General features: G+C 43.8%; 3 protein-coding genes across 4 annotated transcripts; all 3 read left to right on the top strand.

Moving 5' to 3' along the window:
- Positions 1-130: 130 nt before the first annotated feature.
- On the top strand, positions 131-2,441 carry LOC104454381 (60S acidic ribosomal protein P0). Its single transcript, XM_010069209.3, has 5 exons — positions 131-585; positions 765-833; positions 1,416-1,514; positions 1,596-1,988; positions 2,100-2,441. Exons 1-5 carry the CDS (start codon positions 331-333, stop codon positions 2,244-2,246), a joined length of 963 nt encoding a protein of 320 aa, XP_010067511.1. The 5' UTR covers positions 131-330; the 3' UTR covers positions 2,247-2,441.
- A 4,151-nt stretch (positions 2,442-6,592) lies between these two features.
- LOC104454380 (nematode resistance protein-like HSPRO2) lies at positions 6,593-8,589 on the top strand. The gene is given in 2 exon segments (XM_010069208.3): positions 6,593-7,725; positions 7,728-8,589. Coding segments are annotated over 2 exon segments (1,527 nt in total). The 5' UTR covers positions 6,593-6,875; the 3' UTR covers positions 8,405-8,589.
- Positions 8,590-16,956: 8,367 nt separating this feature from the next.
- LOC104454379 lies at positions 16,957-19,929 on the top strand. 2 transcript variants are annotated; one of them, XM_010069207.3, is made up of 3 exons: positions 16,957-17,049; positions 17,312-18,899; positions 19,472-19,929. In XM_010069207.3, exons 2-3 carry the CDS (start codon positions 17,581-17,583, stop codon positions 19,743-19,745), a joined length of 1,593 nt encoding a protein of 530 aa, XP_010067509.2. In that variant the 5' UTR covers positions 16,957-17,049; positions 17,312-17,580; the 3' UTR covers positions 19,746-19,929. The 2 variants fall into 2 exon arrangements, with proteins under 2 accessions (XP_010067509.2, XP_010067508.2); XM_010069206.3 differs by having other exon boundaries at positions 17,034-17,126.
- The last annotated feature ends 1,221 nt before the right edge of the window (positions 19,930-21,150 follow it).

Genomic DNA, 21,150 nt, shown 5'->3' with positions numbered 1-21,150 from the left:
CCAAGAAACTAATGGTTTTTAGAGCCGTCGGATGCGAAGACAGCGGGAAAATGTGAACCGTCCGATCTAGGTTAATCGATCGACTCCATCTTCTTCCTTCGTCTCCCCGTATATAAACCCTCGCAGCCGCAGCGAGGTCCCTCCTCACGGCACATCTCTAGGGTTTTACCTCCAAGCTCCACCGCAAAACCGCCGTAGCCACCGGGGTTAAAGTGACGGCCGATCGTCGCTGTCCGCCTTGACCGAGCCTCCCGCTTCGTCTTGGCCCTCAGTTTTGCTTCATTTCTTTTTTTCCTTGTATCAACGTAGGAAGAAAGTTCATAGGATACTATGGGGAAACTATCGAAGGCCGATAAGAAGCTCGCGTACGACGCGAAGCTGTGCCGGCTCATGGACGAGTACAGCCAGATCCTGATCGTGGCCGCGGACAACGTCGGGTCGAACCAGCTCCAGAACATCAGGAAGGGCCTGAGGGGCGACTCGCTCGTCCTCATGGGGAAGAACACCATGATGAAGAGGTCCATCAGGATTCACGCCGAGAACACCGGCAACAACGCCTACCTCAACCTCCTCCCGCTTCTCCAGGTACATGCTGCTGCTTTTTGTTGGAATGATCGCTTCTGATTCACGTGGCATGGTTCTTAAAGATGGTGGAATGGGAGTTTCTGTGAGGAAGAGATGCGAGGGTGAAGAAGTTGAGAAACATGGTTTTTGTGTTGGAATGTGTATAAAGTATTGATTTTTTTATGGTTCTTTGTGATTAGGGAAATGTGGGCTTGATTTTCACCAAGGGTGACTTGAAGGAAGTCAGTGAAGAGGTTGCCAAGTACAAGGTGCGGCTCTCTGATGCTCTTGATCTCGTTAATCTACTTAAATTAGAATGTCGCTTCATGGTTATATGCTACTGGATAATCTATCGAAAGAGTACGTACTTTCCTGCCGTGTTAGTTTCTATGCCGTAGCTATTTCATGGTGATGGGGCGTTTCTATTGGAATCAATGGATTGATTAAGATTTCCTGTAGGGAGAGTAGCTGCAAAATGTTCCACTTTATCTGTTTGGCGACTGCCCATGTCGTGTTTAATAGAAGCCAAATCGATAAGCCTCAGTTGCATTATGGGTATAGTAGATTTACGGTGGTGCCCGACTGAGAATGACTATAATTGAGGGTTTCTCTTCCCTGTCTAATGATAGACTGGAGCTGATGGCCCGAAAACAAAATTATAATGTAGTTGATTTCGCCAGGATTGTTAGGGCGACATCTGACTGGGAATGGATAAATTCAAGTTTTCCTATTAAATATCTTGACAATCTGTTCAAGTTTACCATTTTCTTATATACTGGGTCCCTGTCAATTCGTGGACTAAACTCGAGTTTTTTCTCTTTAATATCTTACAATCAACTCTTCTTTGACAGGTTGGAGCTCCTGCTCGTGTGGGTTTGGTTGCTCCAATTGATGTCATCGTCCCACCGGGCAACACTGGGCTCGACCCTTCTCAGACTTCCTTCTTCCAGGTAACATGAGCCTCTCTTTCATGGCAATAGCATTTTTCTTCATCTTCTGCAGCAGCTTATTTGTCCTTACCGTAACTTCAGGTGCTCAACATTCCAACCAAGATTAACAAGGGTACTGTGGAAATTATCACCCCTGTTGAGCTTATCAAGAAGGGTGACAAGGTTGGCTCTTCTGAGGCTGCCCTTCTTGCTAAGCTTGGGATCAGGCCCTTCTCGTATGGTCTCGTTGTGCAAAGTGTTTATGACAATGGGTCGGTCTTCAGCCCAGAGGTGCTCGACCTTACTGAGGATGACCTCATGGAGAAGTTTGCTCTTGGTGTCTCTATGGTCACAGCTCTCTCGCTTGCCATCTCATACCCGACCCTGGCTGCCGCACCGCACATGTTCATCAATGCCTACAAGAATGTTTTGGCTGTTGCTGTTGAGACTGAGTATTCGTACCCCCATGCTGACGAAGTGAAGGAGTTCCTCAAGGTTTGTAATGCTAGCTCTTTTCCTAAACGGTTTTTGGTCCACAAACGTTCCTTACTATTTGTAGTCTTTTTTAATGAACTTCTCTAACAAAGAGATTACTTTTTTTTGCAGGATCCTAGCAAGTTTGCTGTTGCTGTGGCTCCAGCTGGTGCTGCCGACTCTGGTGCTGCCCCTGCTGCTGCTGCCAAGGAGGAAGAGAAGAAGGACGAGCCCGCCGAGGAGTCCGATGATGACATGGGTTTCAGCTTGTTCGATTAATTTGTTTTGCCAAGTATGATACACCTTTAGCTACATGTTAGGTGGTACAATGTTTTGATTATGACTTTATCACAAGGATTTCACAAGGATTGCTTTGCCTTTAGTTGATTCGCCTGTTTGAATACTTAGCTTTTTATTCCCTTAAAATTGTTTTTTAGGGTTTAAACGTCAATGTCACTTTGTCTTGTTTGCCAATAGTCCTCTGACAAAATATATACCTTATATCAATTTCTGGCGTGGATGATGAAAACTATTCGGAAAACTCCGAATGCGATGGGTCTTTTGCTAATGATGCCATCGGTTGGGAAGTTCGTAATGGACATGTTCCACAGACAAATAATGGATTCATTGAGGCTCAGCTTTTGAGCCGTCCCCGACGCACGTGTTCTAGTCGACCACTGGCGTGTTTATGTACGTCGCCAGAAGCTAGCAACGAGGGTCGAAGAAAAGAAATTTGGAGCCCCTCTAAGCTATCGAGCCCAAGCGGAAAGTCAAGTTTGTCTCCCTTTCAGCTTTTCATATTGGATTTTCGTAGAAGACCTCCCCGGGAACTTTTGTCTAACATTCGAGTAAAGAAATTTTATTACTATCGAAATACCATCTATCTCATGTCACGCACAATCGATGTGTTGAACGTGCAAATATTCATTTCCTATGTATGCTTATTAACTAGGCCTTTCGAAATTACAGTAACATCAAAATGATGAAGTGACAAAGAAAGTTGTAGTTTTTTTTTTCTTTTTTTTTGGTGGTCCTACTCTAATCTTATTTTATCACTCACTCTCAAACTTATACTACTCACTTTCAGACTTTTACCCTATCTTATCTTGTGCAGGCGTGAGTCGAAACCTACGAAATAAAATCGTCTCCACTCCAATCCTCCATGAGAATGTTGGGATTTGAACCCTTACCTCCCTCTTCCAAGTTGGAAGGGTGGCCACTGGGGCAAAACCCCAGTGGTTGAGAAAGTTGTAGTTAACATAGCTTCAGTTAATTTAATATAATTAGATGCATTTAAATCCATATTATGGTCTTACGCCGGAGACAAGCCTTATAATACTTCATCTAATGAAGGGTACTATGAGAAAATAATTCGAGATTGCTTACTTAATTATTCCATCGAATGTCCGCATGCTATTGGACAAATGGTAAACGTGGAAGAAATAGAGGGTGGAACCTTATAAAGGTACTATGGGGCTAAACCGGAGGGACGTGAGAAGCACAATCTAATCCGCTTTAACAAAACCTAACTCAAGTTCTTCTGTTCCCGAATGTGCCTGCATATCGATTTAGGTAAGTCCTTCGATCATGGATGACCCAATCACGACATTCCACGAGAGCAAGCAAGCGGAGTCAACATTAAGTTTCTATTTAAGAATAATGTCACGAGAAGTCTTTAAACTTTATCCCAATATGCAATTTAGTCTCTAGACTTTTAGTTTATTCAATGCGATTCATAAAATTTAACCAGATGTGCAATGTGGTTTCTAAACTTTTAATTTGTTCAATGTAATCCATTAACTTTTGATACATATTCAATTCAATCCCTAAATTTTCATACTAGTTCAAGGACTTGATTGAATATTACTTTAAATTCATGGATTATATTAAATAAATTAAAAATTTATAGACCATATTACATATTGATTAAAATTCAAAAAATTCAATTTAAAAAACTATACTAAACAATTTAAAAGTTTAGGGATCAAATTGGACATCAAGTCAAAGTTTATAAATTATTTGTGTTGACATTTGTATCCAATCCGTGCTTCGGAACTCGGGTCTTGACATTTGATCCTATCTTTTGCTTCCGAATTAAAAAAATGAGCAAATCGATACAACTCGCGTCATCCTGCCTGCCTCTATCCTTCTTCAAAGGGAGCAAATTGATAAAACTCAAGTCATCCCGCATGCCTCTCCTCTCCTTCAAACAATAATACCTCATCCCAGCGAAGCTAAAAAAAAAAAAAAAAAAATCTAATCATGCCGACATCAGTTATCGGGTCGGCTTCAAGATATCGATGAATATCGATGAAGATAAAACATATGCAAAAAAAAGTAAACTCCTCTTGAGGTTTCTCCAAAAGACATCCTCTTCTCCTATGTCTATATCCCTTAAATAATCCGCTCTTTCCTTATCCATTGCACTCGCGCATGATTGGAAAAGATAGAAAAAGGAGAAAAGGCACTCTTGACCTTTGCATCGTGCCTCAAAACATGCTTCCTCGCCAGCCCACAACATCTCCCTTCAAAGTCAAATAAGCACCACCAACGAAAAAAACCACTCAACAGCAGATAACATCGACGGACAGATCGACACACGTATTGAATTACAAATATAATCATTCGGTCACCGCCTTGCACGCGAGTCGATCGACCGACGCGTGGTCATCGTACCTTAACGTGGACTCCAAAAAATGGTCAAAAAAAACAAGCCCGTTGCGATCCAACTGCTCCGCCGCGTGGCCGGATCAGAGAGGCTCCCCTGGCAATCGCTGCCTACTTGGAAACTCTCTACGTTTCTCCACCGCACGATGCGACACCGTACGCCATCCGAATCCGGGGTTGGCGAGCTAAAGCGGCGACGGGGAACGCGAGGGATTGGAGCTTTCGTCATGCCGAAACCCACGATGAGAAGATGGAATCGGGCTCGCGAAAGCGACGGGGACGGAGCCTTCTTATCCAAAACGCATGTTGCGGTCCGTTGGAGATGAGATTCCCTCTTGGTTTTTCTTGGAAGTACTCGAGGAAGGGGATGAGAAATATTGGGGCTAGGGCACTTTTCGACATGTCGGGAGCTAAAGCTAGAGTGGGTCAATTGCCAATCTTAGAATGCGAATCGCTTCGGCACATTCCTCACGTGTCGCCATTCGCAAAAAGCTCAATAGCCAGCCGTGGAGATAATACCGAGTCGGGGACTTGTCTTGTTGGATTAGACGACCTGCTTCGTAGATGTTGGAGGTTAGGCAAATATACGTACACGACACTTCGCCATGCGGATTGGATAAAGGAGCAATCCGTACATCGGACGCACCAATTCAAACGAGGACGAATGTAGAAAGTGGAGTAGAAAAAGAAAAACCTCCGTTGGATGCGAAACGCAACTGGTAAAAAGGGTCTGAGAAATCTAGGGCAATCTCCGCCACGATTGGTGGGATAAGTCGATTTGCCATCTCTGATAAAGCAGAGAGTCCAACTCATCGGACATAGAAATTCCAGGTCACTGCCGCAACCACATCATCCATTAGCCTCCGCCTGCAATACTCTTTTATGCTTCCAAACAGAATAAGGCAAAAAACGTTGCGCTACGGTCCATCAGGGTCTCTCTTAATCCGTCCTTGAAATTTATGTTTTTCTTCCTTTTTTCAAGGAAGAGTCGATTTTTCTCATGGCTCAATCCAAAAAAAAAAAAAAATTGTTGTCCATATGCATGTGATGATTTTCGAATTCTAATGCTAAAATGCCCTGGCCTTTGGTGATACGAAAGTTTGGCCAAAGGCGATCTTATCTAATGCTAATGCTAAAATGCCCTAGGCTTTACTTTATTTGTTTGATTTGTTGGGTGAATCACGAGTGATCTTATCGGGTAGAGATTCCTAATTTTTGGAATAAGTAATCAAATCTATCGGTTTTGAATCATTGATTCGTAGATAAAAATTGAAAATCGGCCCACATTTGCTTTCTTACAAAATAAAATTTTTATATAGGTCAAGTGGTTACATTGTTTGTTCATTTTGAAAATCAAATTTCTTTTTTTTTCCTAACTTAAAACCCAATTCAATTTGAGAACTAAACCGATTGATATAATTTGGGTTTGGATGAGATTAGTTCTTGGGTTGAACAAACTTTTTCTAGCCATAGAACCAATCCTAGGCTTGTTCTAGATTCTCGGAACTGGGAATCGAACCGACTTCCCTTAAAAACTAGACTCACATCGATCCTATCCAAACTGGTTCGATCGGTTCCCGAGTGGAATCGAATCCAATGTTGCCCCCCAGCGTCAATCATGGAGGGCAGAGGCCATACGAAGGACCCCAAGAAAAGGGTCAAACCAACTTCAAAGATTCCAAAAAAGTCCAAACCCAAGAGGCACCTTCCTCCCCAAGTCCTCACCAAGGGACTTACTAGGGAGGAAGGTGCGGAACAATTAACATCCAGCCGTCCCGGACACTTTGCCCACGTTAGGTCAGATTCGGATAAGCTTCACCCTCTCTCATGTGCGCCTCGTCCACCATATTCAATTCAAGCCCCCGATCCCTCCCACCCCCTTCGTTTTATCCGCGCATTATTCAATCGCCACGCGACTTTGCGAAATCCCCACCCTCGTTTCTCATGCGCCCCACCCCCACCGCCAGTCGTCTGTCCCCATCCCACACGCGTTTCCCCCCTCTCTCTCTCCTCCCTCCTTCCATCATCATCATCGTCGTCGTCGTCACCATCGCCCTCCCCCTCCTAACTTCTGACTTTTCTTCTCTCCTCTTTATATACCACCGCTCCTCCCCCCCAACCCATCTGAATCGAAAGTTCGAATTCAACCCAAAACTTGCAGAGCAACCCAGCTGGGTCTCCATCCTTTCCACCCCCACTGACGTGTTCTTTTCTTTGATCGATTTGGCAAAAGCGCGGAAAATGGTGGACTTCGACTGCAAGACCAAGGTGGTCTCCTCCCCCGACGCGTCCCTCGGCTCGCCCAAGTTGCCCCCCGGCAACGGCGGCAGCGTGCAGCTCCCGTTCTTGCTCCCCGCCGCGCCGTTCCGGTGCCCCGTCGGCCCGGCCGCCGCCGCCGCCACCTCCGCCTCGGCTCATGCCGTCGCCGCCTACGAGCAGTACCTGCGTCTGCCGGAGCTGCGGAAGCTCTGGGGGGCCCGGGAATTCCCCGGGTGGAGGGCCGAGCCGCTGCTCCGGCCCGCCCTGCAGGCCCTCGAGATCACCTTCCGGTTCGTCTCGACCGCGCTCTCCGACCCGAGGCCGTACGCCAACCGCCGCGAGTGGAGGCGGCGGCTCGAGTCCCTCGCCGCTGGTCAGATCCGGCTCATCGCGGCCATCGTGGAGGACGAGGAGGCGGAGGAGGGCGGCGGCGCGGCTCCCCTCGTCGGCTTGAGCTCAGCCGGCGGCGCGCTGGCGCGGGGCGGCAGCTCGGCCGAGGTGTGGAGGATCCCGGGGGCCGCCGAAGCGGCGGTGAGCCGAGCCAGTGAGGCGAGCCTCCTGCCCCGGCTCGCCACGTGGCACACCTCGGAGGACGTGGCGCAGCGGATCCTGTACGCGATCGAGTGCGAGATGCGGGGGTGCCCGTTCACCCTCGGGCTCGGCGAGCCGAACCTGACCGCCAAGCCGGCGCTGCGGTACGACGACGTCTGCAAGCCGAGCGAGCTCCACGCCCTGAAGCGGAGCGGCGGCTCGAGCGAGCAGGTCGAGAGCAACCACGAGAACCAGTCGCTCCACGCGGCGCACCAGATTCTGGAATCGTGGATCTGCGCCTCAGCGAGCTCCTGAAGCGCATCGAGGAGAGGATCGAGGAGGCGCGATTCCAGCAAGCCGCGAGCGGCTGCTACCTGCTGGAGAGGATCTGGAAGCTTCTCGCGGAGATCGAGGACCTCCACCTGCTGATGGACCCGGAGGACTTCTTGAGGTTGAAGAAGGACCTCGCGATCAAGGCCGAGGCGGCGTCCTTCTGCTTCCGGTCCAAGGCCCTCGTCCAGGTCACCGGCAAGTGCAAGGACCTGAAGCACAAGGTGCCGCGCGTCCTCGGCGTGGAGGCGGACCCCAACGGCGGGCCGCGGCTGCAGGAGGCGGCGATGCGGCTGTACCGCGAGAAGAAGGGGGAGGCCGCCGCCGCCGAGCGAATCCACCTCCTGCAGGCGATGCAGGCGGTGGAGGCGGCGGTGAAGCGGTTCTTCTTCGCGTACAAGCAGGTGTTGGCGGCGGTGATGGGGAGCCTGGAGGCGAGGGGGCCCAGGACGGCGGCGGCGGCGGCGGCGGCTGGGGCGGGTGCGGAGGCAGGCGACTCGCTGAGCCAGGTGTTCCTGGAGGGCACCTACTTCCCGAGCTTGGACGCGGCGAAGACGTTCCTGGGGCGGATGCTGAGCAGCGGCGAGAACGCGAAACGCGGCGGCCGGAGCTCGGACCGGCGCGACTCCGGGAGGGCCCGTAGTAGTTAGGGAAAAAGAAGCATGGCAATTTGGAACGTGACATTTGATTCTTCGGACTTAATTTTTAGTGATTAGTTTTTTTCTTTTTTCCTTTGATCTTATGTAAATTTTCACGACATGATTGGTACAGGGATTTTGAAGGTTCAATTCTTGTTTTGTCATTAATTATAAATCAAGTGAACAGCCTTTCGAAAGAGTCGCAAATTAATGTGAGCAAAGACAAAAATTAGTGATCACTTAGCTGATGTGGCAAGGACACGATGGAGTCGGTACTCATAAAGGTTGAGGACAGATTTTTAAATAAAGGCATAAAGTTAGAACCATTTTTCTCGAGACAATATCACATGCAGTCTAACTTAATATATAATTTGGTCATTGAACTTTTAAATTGTTTAATGTGATTCCTAAACTTTAGTATAATGTGTAATGTGACTCTTAAATTTTTAATTTATTCAATATAATCCATAAATTTTCTATATATGTTCAATATAACCTCTAAACATATATTAAAAATTAAGGACTTTACATCCCGATTTCGACGTATGAGAAATGGCTGTAAATCTAGGCAATGATAGGTCATGGATCGTTCAAAGAATCGGAGATGTACAAATCAAGGGGATACTCGTGGACCAATCTAATGACCATGTTAATGGACTCAAGTAGTCCAGTCGATGGATTACTACTCGATCATAAGGGTTAATAGAGGAATGGTCACATCCACCATGGATCAACCAACGATCGTGAATTGGTCTCAAATGGTCATGTTTCGATCGCAAGTGATTCCATTCGATCATGCACTAATCATGGACGATCATGATTCGACTCGGTATGACTGTATGTTGGGTACGAATTTGATCGATCTCGAATGGTCACATGACAATCAAGAGTGGGCCTAGATGAGGACTAAGGCTGATCTAGGATCCAATCCGTTTAGCTAGAGCCGATCTAAGGGCCGATCATTAAGCTCATGCCCTAGGCCACCGATCTAGCGAAGAAGGTAAACTTTGCCTACGACAACCACACCGAGGGTAACTTTGCCATGAACCTCGGGTGTGTTAGAATGGTCATAAGGGAATGTACACAAAAAGCCATTGCTTGGTTCCGATTATATTTCCAATGGCCTATTTCCCATGATTGCCATATTGGTTACTAGTAATGGACAAAAGAGAAATCTCTAGAACATCCTAACTTCTTCATGAAGGAAAGTGACTCACCATTTTGGATAGATCCTTCTAGATTTGGCCATGATAACCAATGATTCGCATTGGAGATTAGATAAAGAATCTATGTTAAATGTCCTAATAAAAATGAAACACCTTGGGGCAAATTATGGCTATTCAATGGCCTTGATGCTACTCTAACTTTTTAGGATGCCACCTATTTATAATGACTTGTTCTTTAATAATGAATCAAAAACTTATGTGTCCCAATAAAATAATAAAATAAACAAGCCTTCAAATGATTGCACTAGGTCATTAGATCTTCACCTCATAAGCCTAAGTGGCCTAATGGAGATTATGTAATGATAGCCAAAAGATTTGCTTTAGAAAAGAAATTGGTGATTCATGCTTAGGTGTCATTTAGAAGATTAGGCCATAATGACTCTAGAATATAGCCTTGGTGAACAAGACAATAGCCAACCAATTAGGAGATAACATTGGGCATCAAAGGCCCTAAGCACATTAGGCAATAATAAGTCTAAAGTGAGTCTTGGAGGATAAGCAAATAGATGGATTAATCATAAATTGAACACAAATAAGTATAAGCGCCAACTAAGAAGGCTGGATAGGTCAATTTGTATCTTAGACCTAATCATGAGTTTGTACAATAATTGAGAATGGGGGAGGCCTATAAATAAGAGGAGCTCCATTTATTTCCATCATTGGAACCCTTTTGCCATTCACACAACATTCTCTCTTTTCTTTCTTTTCTCTCGACCTTGCATCGTCGCCCCTTGTCAAGCTGGTGCCTCCAGGATTTTTGTGATTTATCCAGGTAAGTAAGATCCCTATTTCAGATCTAGGGCGGTATTCTCCATTGTCAAGTCTAGTTAGATGCTTACCTATTAAGCCGTGAGTAAGATGTTGGATCGTTTGTATGGGTTTGTTCATGATTGTGTTTGAACATGTGCTTGAGTCGTTCACACTCGGAATGAAGCTGAGGTTCGTTCGGGTTGAGTTCAACAAGAGGCAAGGTCACCCAAGGCCGTGAGGCCTTGGATCGACATTAAAGCGTGCCGACTCCAAATCTAATTCAATGTGGAGATCGTCCAAGGCCACGAGGTCTTAGAATAGTATTGAGGCATGCCAGTTCCAAGTCTTGATCGACACAAGGATCGCCCTAACCCATGAGGGTTTGGCAAGGTATGGAAGCATGCCAGTTCTAAGTCTCAATCGATGCGAGGACTTTGTACTTAGCGATTGAATCAAGCCACGAACCAAAGGTCATTCACAGCATAAAGTATGTTCACGCCGGGTCAAGGCCAAGGTCCATCGAGCTTAGGATCTTAATTAAAGCAAGGTGTACCCAAACCTCAAAGTCCAGGATCGGCATTGAGGCATGCCATTTCAGAGTCTTGTCCGGTGTGGGGATCAACGCTAAATGATCGGTTCAAGTCACATACTAAGATTTGTTCTCGACATGTTTATCTGTGTAGTGTGAGAATTCATGGCATACACGAATGGATGAGCACACCTTTGGGCCATCTATGTGTCGACCAAGAGAAAAGATAAGAACCGATTTACATGATGCATATATGTGTGCACTTAAAGAGGAAAAAACGCTCCACACAGCGTTAGTCGCGATGCCTTGTTCATTGAACAAAATACCTTGGTTGAGCTAGAATGCCTAGTTGAGCTAGGATACTTGGGTCTTGAATCCGAAAGTCTCAGGAAGCTAGCTTTAAGAAGTCTCAGTTGAACCGAGATGGCCTAGTCAAGTCAGGAACCCCAGTAATAAACTGAAAGCCCTGATCGAGCCTGGAGGGCCTAGTCGAACCAAGATGATGATAAATGAATTTGCATGAGTGTCGATTGTGCATAAGCATGATATGTTGATGTATTCATTGTTAAGTCAAATGTATTTTACATCGACATCATGTATTTAGTTAAGGCATGTCAAGTAATTGCTATTGATCTGTCATTGACACTATTTGCAGGTGTTATACTTGCTAGGCTTTAACAATGAGATGTTTTCCTCGTAGAGAACTAGGAATTTTACTTATTGAGTTCCCAAGACTTACTCCCTCATCTTTCAGTCTTATAGGTATGAAAGTCTCACATCAGTTTTGTTAGTTGTAGTCACGCTAGAGGTTCCCCTAGCCTATGTGGAAACTTGTAATAGGATGTAAAATGGAAAAAATAGCTTGTAAATGTATTGTTGAATTTATAAAGTTATGTGTTATGTGTGATGTATATTCCAATCTTTCAGCTATTGTTTGTTCAGGAAGTTGTTTATTCACGTTTCTACATGTGCATGATAATAAGATAAAAAAAATCAAGACAACAATGAGCCTAGGACGTCGCGAAAATAATCCCTACCACTCAAGACCCTAGAGATGGAGTTGGGGTCATTACAGAACAAATTAAAAATTCAGCGACCACATTGTACATTTAGCTAGCGTTTAAGGATTACATTGAACAAATTAAAAGTTTATGAAATCAATTACACATTGAGCTAAAGTTCATGAATTGTTTGTGTCGTTTTCCTTATTTCTTATAAGGGCTTACAAGGATCAATCACAATTATCATTCAATGCACCCATCAAGTTGTGTCCTTATTGAGGAGAATCGAAGCGAAACCATAACAAAATAGAAGTAAACAAAGCAAGTGATGACGATGAACATGAAAGTGCTTATGAGCAATTTGCTATTCAATGATAGATTTTGAGTTTGAATCGGAGAGCCATATTTCTTTAACAAAGGATTTGGAGTGAATTTCGTTTTAAATAAGGGCTTAAAGCGATCACTTAATCTCAAATAAAGGACTGAAGTGGCTACTTAAGCTTTGCTTGTTTTGCGAAAAAAAAGGGACTTGGGGCTAGCCTCAATTGAATAGTGCGCCGAGGACTAAGGCACATATTCCGAGGTCTCGATCCAAACCTCAATGGACTCTGGCATGAGCTTAAGGACCCGAGCTTTGGCACCAAAGTCTCGAGGCCCACTTTAATGGACCTAGGCATGGGTGCCGAGGTATTAAGCCTAGCATTGATTGACCCGGGAGTGCGTTGGTGTCCCGCACCCAACCTCGATAGACCCGACACTTGACCTTGATGGACACAAGCTCAGGCATCGAGGACCCTTGCACTCACACCAAGGTTACTATCCTAGCCTTGATGGACTTGGTCAGGAAGTAGGGTCTTGAGCTTGACCTCAAAGGACGGGGATCGGGGTGTTAGAGACTCGAGCACAAGTGCCAAGGTCTTAGGCTTGGGCTAGGATGCCAAGGAATTGAGCAACGGTACCAAAGTCATAAGCTTGGCCATGAGCGTTGAGGAGCCACGCAATGATGCCTGAGTCATATGTTTGACCATTAGCACTAGTGTTTAGAGCCTAATCTCTATGGATTTGGCCTTGGCCTCGATGGACCCTAGCCCATGGTCATTGTCAAGAACCCAGGATCAAGCATTAGGATTTATGTACTCAAGAATAAAATGCAACACTCCAAAATGTCACACGTGACACATGTTCTTTCCATTTATACTTATAATTATAATTATACATGTGGAAACACAATAAAATTTTCACAATATCCCTTACTAGAAAATTGCACGAGTTCAATAGTATACATACTCTTATTGTACAAACAATGGTAGTTATTATCACCAAAAAAAAAAAAAAAAAAAAAAAAAAAAAAATCAATAGATCTAGGAAATGTTAGGGTCACCTAACACCATTACACTCATACTAATCAAACCATCATCCAACTCAAGGATTAATGGCCTCCAACATCAATTTGCCATCTCCATCACCATGTCCAGGGGAACCATCCTACATATCATTAAATAAAGACTTGGGCAACCCAAAACCTTAACCACCTCGTAACTCTTGAAAGATGTTACTTTTAAGCTTTTACAAAATGGGGATGAAATCTTTGTTTTCACTCAAAAGATTGAAAAGTGAAAGTGAAAGAAGATCTACTTTTCTTTGTTTACAAGAACAAGTTGGACTTTTTTTTATAAAAGCTTGAAGACATAAGGAGACCTATTTATAGGCCAAGGGATGTAAGAACAAGTAACACAAGTTAAAAGTAATGATGACATAAAGTTAAAAAAAAAAACGCTAGGTGGAGAGTGCAAGAGGTGTATTCGAGTTAGATAATCACAAGTAGCCTGATCATATGACTCCATCCAATGGTAAGGCAAAGGGGAATACACCAAGTAATAATGATCTTGGGTTAAAATCATGCGGTCTAAAGAGAGAGGATATGTATTCCAATAGAAATGGTGCAAGTAGCCTAATAAGATTAACCATCAGGAGATATTTTGATTCAAATGAAATATGGCTTCTTCTTGGCCAAGTAAAGTAGGTGAGTCATCAATGCATTAAATGTGCTAAGGTTCATCATTACTAGATTAAGCTCAATGTCACAAACTAAGGACACGTGACTTAAAATACTTGGTAGAGAAATGAAGAGAGATAATGTGAATTGAAGAGGGACAAATGGCTCTCTTGCGTGGCTTCCAAAGTAATCATTTTGTTAAACTATCAAAATATTTAGTAAATCAATACGTAAATAAGAAAATCAGTGTTCGTTCCAAGCATTGATAAATCAGAAAAATATTTTGAACTCACTAAAAATACTAGTGAAAAATAACATATGCTAGGAAAATCTTAATTTAATAAATTTAAAACTTGAATATTGTCAAATATGAAATTTGAGGACTACAACTTACATGACGGTAAATTAATGACCATCACTCAACACTACTAACAAACATGTTAATATCTATCACTAAGCTTAATGCATGGAATTCCGAAGATTACATTAACGGAAAATCATCCTTCACACCTTCTACACCTCACAAAATTAACAACTTTCATGGCTTCAAACTAAATAACACTTATATTTATGTACTAAATATTATTTTGAAAATTTCAGGTGTCACATAAAGTTTTTAATTGAAGCGTCGACATCTACTTATCTCTTGGAAAATGATTTTTAATTTTTTAAAAAGAATATCATTTTCTAAATTGAAACTCAAACTTTTCATTTACTCATTTTCGTCCTAAACAATCCAAACACCGAAAAGTTCAAAAAATATCCTTTCACCAAACAAAGGGAACTTTAATCTTGCTAGCAGGCCAAATCTTTTCAACCCGACAAGCACATGCATCTCACGAATTCATTCCGGCTACACTACCAGGGGCATTTTCGTCCGGAGATTTTTTTTGGCTTTCTGTGTCTTCATTTCCTTGTTCATCTTCTCCTTCGTCCAGCATTATACCAGTCCTCTCCAAGCCACGATTGTCCTCGTCTCTCGAACTCATCGTCCCTGTCAGATTCGTCCGCGGCGCCCAAATTCTCAGAGCCTCAAGGGGGCTGAAGAGCGAGGCGCATTCAAAGCGCGCTTCTCGCCTCCCTCTTATCCATGCCAGAAAACTTTGCTCCGAGCTGAGCGAAGACGCAGCGAGACCAAACTCAATGCCCAACCACCACTCACAGCCGCAGTTGCTCGTTCTTACTGGTCACCTTCCGTGGCCACTCTTCTGTTGCCCAGTGACATTCAGAATGGATCTCATCTCACTACTGTAACCCTCTATTCCCACGGCTTCAAAGGGATATTCATGGTCCAAAGAAAAAGGAGATATAGATTCATTCGCTGGTGTTCAGAGCTCCCAAAAGGCACAAGTGAGGTTTCGGCAGCTGAACGGAAAGAAACTCCCGCCTGCTCGATGAGCACTCGGCTGAAATGATCGAGCCCCGGGCGCCGCGGACGAGTCCGACGAGAAGGCCGAGTTCGAGCTTGGAGGACAGCAGCGATGAGGACAATCGTGGCTCGGAGAGGGAGCGGCCATGGCCGGAAGCGAGATCAGGCACCGGTTCAGAGGCAGGACTGGGAGGAAGAAGAAGATGAACGTTGAGCATAAACGGGCGAGATGCATGCGCTCACCAGTCCGCGAATTATGATCATAATTATTTGAGACTAGATGGCCATTCCACGCCCTCATTTGGACCCTTTTTCGAGAAAACTATCTCATTTCATTTCCTTATTTAAAATTTTCTTAAATTCCAAGTAAGGTCCATGAGATCCAAAGGTCCCTCGGCAATTAACTGGAATTAAGGCTGGAAATAAGGCTGTCAGGGTTCATGTTTCCAGGTTCGGGGCTACCGATTCCATTTCGCTAACAAAAAGATTAAAGGCGAGCGGTTCCCAATTCCGTTCATATTACAACTGGAATTTGGAACTAACACGTTGGAATAGGTTTTCTAATTTTTTTGAAATCTCTGAACTACCATATATATCTAAAAACTGAAACCTATCATATCACGAGTTTCAAGGTTTACTCATATTTCATATGTATTCTTAATTGAATGATTGCAATGAATCATCACTTTTAATGATTATTATTTGTTACAATTCACTGATCATAATCCATATTCACGCACATAAAATTTATAAAATATTAATAAAGTAAAAACTTCAGTGATGGATATCATCAAAGATATGAGGTCAAACTAATGGTTTCGAATTACGCATTGCAGAGAAAGAAAAACACATATTTGTTCTACTTTTCATGTTTTCAATTCCATTTGGAACTTAAAATCTACTATTTGGAACAGATTCTTCAATTTTTGAAATTCGAAAACTATTCTACATTATCCTAGAATATGAAATCGGAGCAATTCTCACCGGTCTGATTTTTAAATTTCTTATTTTATCTTGAAATCATGGCCGCACTAGGAAAGAGCAAGGATCACGGGATTGAGTGGGGATGTGCTCAAAAATGGAAAGGTAGGTTATCGACCGAAAGCATAAACAGCGACCCAAAACTGGGCTTTTTTGCTTAGTTCGATTGCCGAAACAACACACGTTCTTGGTAGCGCTCGGACCACGTGATTTTACCGCCCCACTGAAAGCCTTTCTGAATCGCGGCCAGTTCGAGGGACAAGTGTGGGGCGCGCAGCAGCGATGGGTTTGGCTCGTAGTACTGTGGACACCCCCTCCCACCACTTGAAGAACCGCCACGTGTTGCGGCAGTCCCTGTCCGAAAGACCTTTTCCGCTCATGCATGCCCGGTAAGAGCAGCAAGAAGATATTTTTCCTGACGAAGTTAAAGCCGGAGGCCATTTCGATCAACTGTAAAAGACGTTAAGCTTGATTTTACGGCAATGATTTGAGCTGAGATGTGATTTTCTACCGCGGTGAATTCGGAACTTAACTTGTTCCAAAAAAAAAAAAAAATCGGAACTTAACCGTCGTCCCCGTATATTTACGTGGAGCAAAAAAAGAAGCGGAAGCGGAAGCAGAAGCGATATTCTTGTTTGAACATGGAAAACGATTGATTTGACCTTTTCTAAGGGGAAAAAATTATGGGAAAAGGCCACTTTTGCCGGGTGAGCAGATGAGAAAGAGAAGGGTCTAGTCACGGCAAAACGGGTTCTTGTCCTCTTCAAAAATATCACATTATCCCCTTCGGCTGAACCGACTTTCGGTGAGTGTTCTTCGTTCATATCTTCATTTTTCTCTCTTTTCGTGGATTATCGTCGAGACCCATTTCCAAGAAATTTGGTAAAGCTTTGAACTTTCCTCTTTATTTTCTGAGTCCTTGACAAGAGCCTCGAAATTTCACGTTCTTTCATCTGTTCTTCTTCCCTTCCAAATGTAGGATAGGGTGGGAATGAGAAATGTAAAGATGGTGACTTTTTGACTCGATTTAATGTGGGTTTTTTTTCTCTCTGCCTTAATTATTACAGGTTGGTTGCAGTTGAAAACAGAGGCAACTTTGAGGCCGTCTTTTTCTTTTCCTGATATCGTGCGGATTGTGCATTAAAAAGTAGGCTTTATTTCTAAAAAAGAATGGCAAAGTCATACTATACCACTCACCATTTCACACGGGATTCCTGGGACCTTGACTATTAGTTCTTGGTTTGGTTTGTCATCCATCCTCCCTGCCTCTGATCATCCTTTAAGGTTTCTCTCATCTGCATAAATTCCAAGTTCTTTTGGGCAATTTGGGGGCTTCATGGGGTTGAAGGTGGCTTCAAATGGCCTGAAATCATCACACCCTATAACCCTCTGCTCATTATTTCATTCACAGAAAAGGGTCCCAGTTTCTTCCTTGTTAGGGCTTTACAATGGAAGAAATCCTAACGTGCCCTTCAGATTAGTGCACAGAACAGCTCCTTTCGGCTTCCATAAATCAGGAAATGGCTGGCTCAAACGGGTTTGCTGCGGGAGTTCCGAGATGTTTTCGGGCAGAGAAGTGTCTAATCAGACTTCGGAATCAGCCCCAGGAACCAATGTGTCCATGTGGGGATATGGTGATTGCAGTGATACGATGGACTTTGCTTTTGCAGCGGCAGATGTTTCAGGGCATTTTCCGAACAAGGAGGCGGAAGGTAATGGAAATAGGGGTCTTTCGGAGAGATCGGCATGCTCGAAGATGGATTTCCTGGAGCCGTCACTGCTCGGTATCTGGCCAAAGCCACCGGAGTGGCCTGAGAGGAACAAAATCGTTAGCATTGGGATAGAGATGAAAGCGAGAAGCATCGAAATCCCCTTGTCTCTTAGGATGATAAAGAGAAAGAAGCAACTGGATTCGAGGACCGTCGAAGCAAGGGAATATGAATGCTCTTCAGTCGAAAAGGCCTTTGCTTCGATGGTGCTTATTATTAGAGAGATTCAGAGCCATGCCATGCACATGAGGGAGAGTCTCTGCAGTGAGGACTTGGGGGAGATAGTGAATAAGGTGCACAGAGAGATAAATTCGTCCTTTGTGTGGATTTTCCAACAGGTCTTTTCGCAAGCCCCGACTCTTATGGTGAACGTAATGATACTCTCTGCTGAGTTCAGCGCTTATTCTGTGGTTCACAACATGTCAAATATGTCCTCTGAAGTATCTCCGGAGACTTTGCTCCTGATGGAAGATAAAGGGCGAGAAAACTCAAGCTTTAGTTCGACAAATGGGACTACTCGAGGAAATGTTCATCCGGATAAATCCTCCGCTGCAGAAGAAAAGCCTGGCGTTGCTCCTGGCGAGAAACTGCGAGTTTCTCCATCGGGGAACGAAACTTTGAACATTGAGGAGGCGAATCTGTGGAGCTCTATAGTGGACGAAGGAGCAAAGATGGAGGCATTGTTAAGGGGCGGCGAAATTCTTGATCTTGGAGGGATGAGGAAGTTCCTTTCGCCAGTGTATGTGGAAATTGAAACCGATGATTATGAGGAATATCGGAGAACAGATCTTCTGTACCAACTTCACTTGTCTCTGGATCCTTACAATCCCCTGCTGCTCTCTAATTATGCACATTTTCTCTGCCTCGTATACCAGGACTACCGCAGGTGAGCTTTATATGCAATTGGGTTTGACCTTGCAATTTGTTACAGAATGTGTTCGATGCTTGCTGGACTATCTTCTTGTTATGGCTCAAGATTCTGCTTGAATTTATTGTACAATTCGTATATTCTTGTCTGAATAGCATCACATGGCCATCTTGATAGTTGAATGGTTTTCCCGTGTCCTCAGAAATGGATAATGCATGATTTTGTCTTTTTCCTGGATAACTCAGAAAACCTTGTCGGACGAATTCTGAATTCTCATCTCTTTATTGGATACACTAGGAATAAGCTCATATAGAGAACAAATGAATTATTTGCACATCGAAGCTTCGGTCGCGCGTGTTAATGTTTGCATTTCAAAATGCTTCAAGGTTACGACTGTTTCTGAAGTAGGGCAGCGTACTTCTGTTCTCTAAACATTAGGGCAGTCTTCCTCTTTAAATCATTATCCTGGGTTGGAGAAATTGTACAGTTGATGAGAGAAGGAGTTGGACTTTCATGTCACAGTGACTCGTGCATTTTGATTGTTTCACATGGCGCATTGAGGATCACATCACTTGCGGTTGGTTTTGCAGGGCAGAGGAGTGCTATAAGCGCGCTGTGCAGGTTGAGCCCCCAGACGCCGAATCTTTGAGTCGGTACGCGGATTTCTTGTGGATGGTGAAGAAAGACGCATGGGAAGCAGAGGAGAGATATCAGCAAGCAATTGCGGCCGAACCGGAGAATCCCTTCCATGCATCCAGGTATGCGAGCTTTCTCTGGAGTTCCGGAGGCGACGAGACATGTTACCCTCTTAACCACTCCTCAGGCGACAAGACTAGATTATCAGAAGCAGATGATGCGTTATAAGGTAGTCGATCTCCTATTTTGGCTGCGAAAATGTAGGCCTCGGCTCGTGTTTCTTCTCCATGGATTATTAGGACGTAAAAATTAAGTGAAGAGAGTGGAAGTGGCAGTCTTAAAAAGGAACAGGCCGTTTCATCTTCATGCAATCCTAAGCTAATTATGAGAGATCTTTTACAAGCTTGCATTCTTTCCTTCTCTGGTTATTTTCTGCTTCTACTCATGCTTCTACAGATATTACAGATATTAGGGGTGTGATTGATTCCCAATCCAATACAATCCGCTCCAATTAAACTGGTTACTTTTTTGTTTTTCACTAAAGAATGTCCGTGTATAACGAAAGAGAATGACAAATCTTCAACAATGAGCGAAGAGTCATCATGCCATAGCATATGGTACCATTGAACAAGATAATATTTACTTCATATTTTACTAACTTTTTTAAGAAATAATATATATATATATATATAGTTAATCTGATTCCTCCTTTGAATCTGGGAACCAGATCGACACACTCGTGAAAATCAGACCAAATTAGTCGGTTCGGTCCAAGCGGTTCCCGTTTTAGACGGTCCATTTTGCACATCCCTAACTAATATCCACTCCAATCAAGGGCTCCTCATGCTCACATACATTTTCTAATATATTTTATTTGATATGTAGTGAAAAAAGCTTCGTAGATTATTGAAAAAAATCTGGACAAATCATAATAATAAAACTTCTTCTCTATAACATTGGTATGCGATTAAGCCCGACTAGTTCTTATATAGATGAATACCAGTCTGCCCGGTCATGTGCAATCCAACGCTGAGTGGGGCAAATTCTTTTATAGATCCAAAGCATCAGCTCCAATTACAGCAAGACGTCCAGCAAGCAAAGCTTGCGAGAGCCAAGAGGGGGCATCTCTGTGTATACAGTTGAAATCACCATAAGAAAAATTAGATTCGAAGAAAATGCTGCCCGGAATAACCACCTTTTTCTAACATACGGCGATATCTAAGTCCGTTTTTTGGCAGTTCCAGCTTGCAATTGGAGCAATCCGTCATCTCCCTAATTTCCAAATCAGAAACACATGAAGTACGGTGGTTAATGCAAATGGGAAGCAGCAAGTATCTAGACGCAGGTTAACAAAATTGTCATGTTGAGCTACATGGCAAGTTCCGATAAGCATTTAAACCGTCAAATTGCTCTGCAATCCGACTTTATGATAACTAGCATCATTCTATTTATAGCGTCTAAAAGAGAGACTCCAGTAATTGCAAGTTGCCATATACTATGCAAGACACCCCAAGAATTTCCCAAGATGACTCTTCCACTTTTGTCCTTCGGCAATCAAATGCTGGGTTATCTTTTTAGGAATTTTAGTCCATACCTTTCCTAGATGATCCAAGATGGTTCTGTTCCTTGAAAG

Source organism: Eucalyptus grandis, chromosome 7, assembly GCF_016545825.1.
Source record: "Eucalyptus grandis isolate ANBG69807.140 chromosome 7, ASM1654582v1, whole genome shotgun sequence".
Taxonomy (NCBI): domain Eukaryota; kingdom Viridiplantae; phylum Streptophyta; class Magnoliopsida; order Myrtales; family Myrtaceae; genus Eucalyptus; species Eucalyptus grandis.
Note: the sequence above shows the minus strand (reverse complement) of the source record. Positions and strands in the feature narration are given on the sequence as shown.

Excerpts from the sequence above, each read along its gene's own strand:
- LOC104454379 (XM_010069207.3), top strand. The coding sequence starts at position 17,581 with ATGGGGTTGAAGGTGGCTTCAAATGGCCTGAAATCATCACACCCTATA. Across the intron at positions 18,900-19,471 it reads GTATACCAGGACTACCGCAG|GGCAGAGGAGTGCTATAAGC; the intron begins GTGAGCTTTATA and ends TTGGTTTTGCAG.
- LOC104454381 (XM_010069209.3), top strand. The coding sequence starts at position 331 with ATGGGGAAACTATCGAAGGCCGATAAGAAGCTCGCGTACGACGCGAAG. Across the intron at positions 834-1,415 it reads AAGAGGTTGCCAAGTACAAG|GTTGGAGCTCCTGCTCGTGT; the intron begins GTGCGGCTCTCT and ends CTTCTTTGACAG. Across the intron at positions 1,515-1,595 it reads CTCAGACTTCCTTCTTCCAG|GTGCTCAACATTCCAACCAA; the intron begins GTAACATGAGCC and ends CCGTAACTTCAG.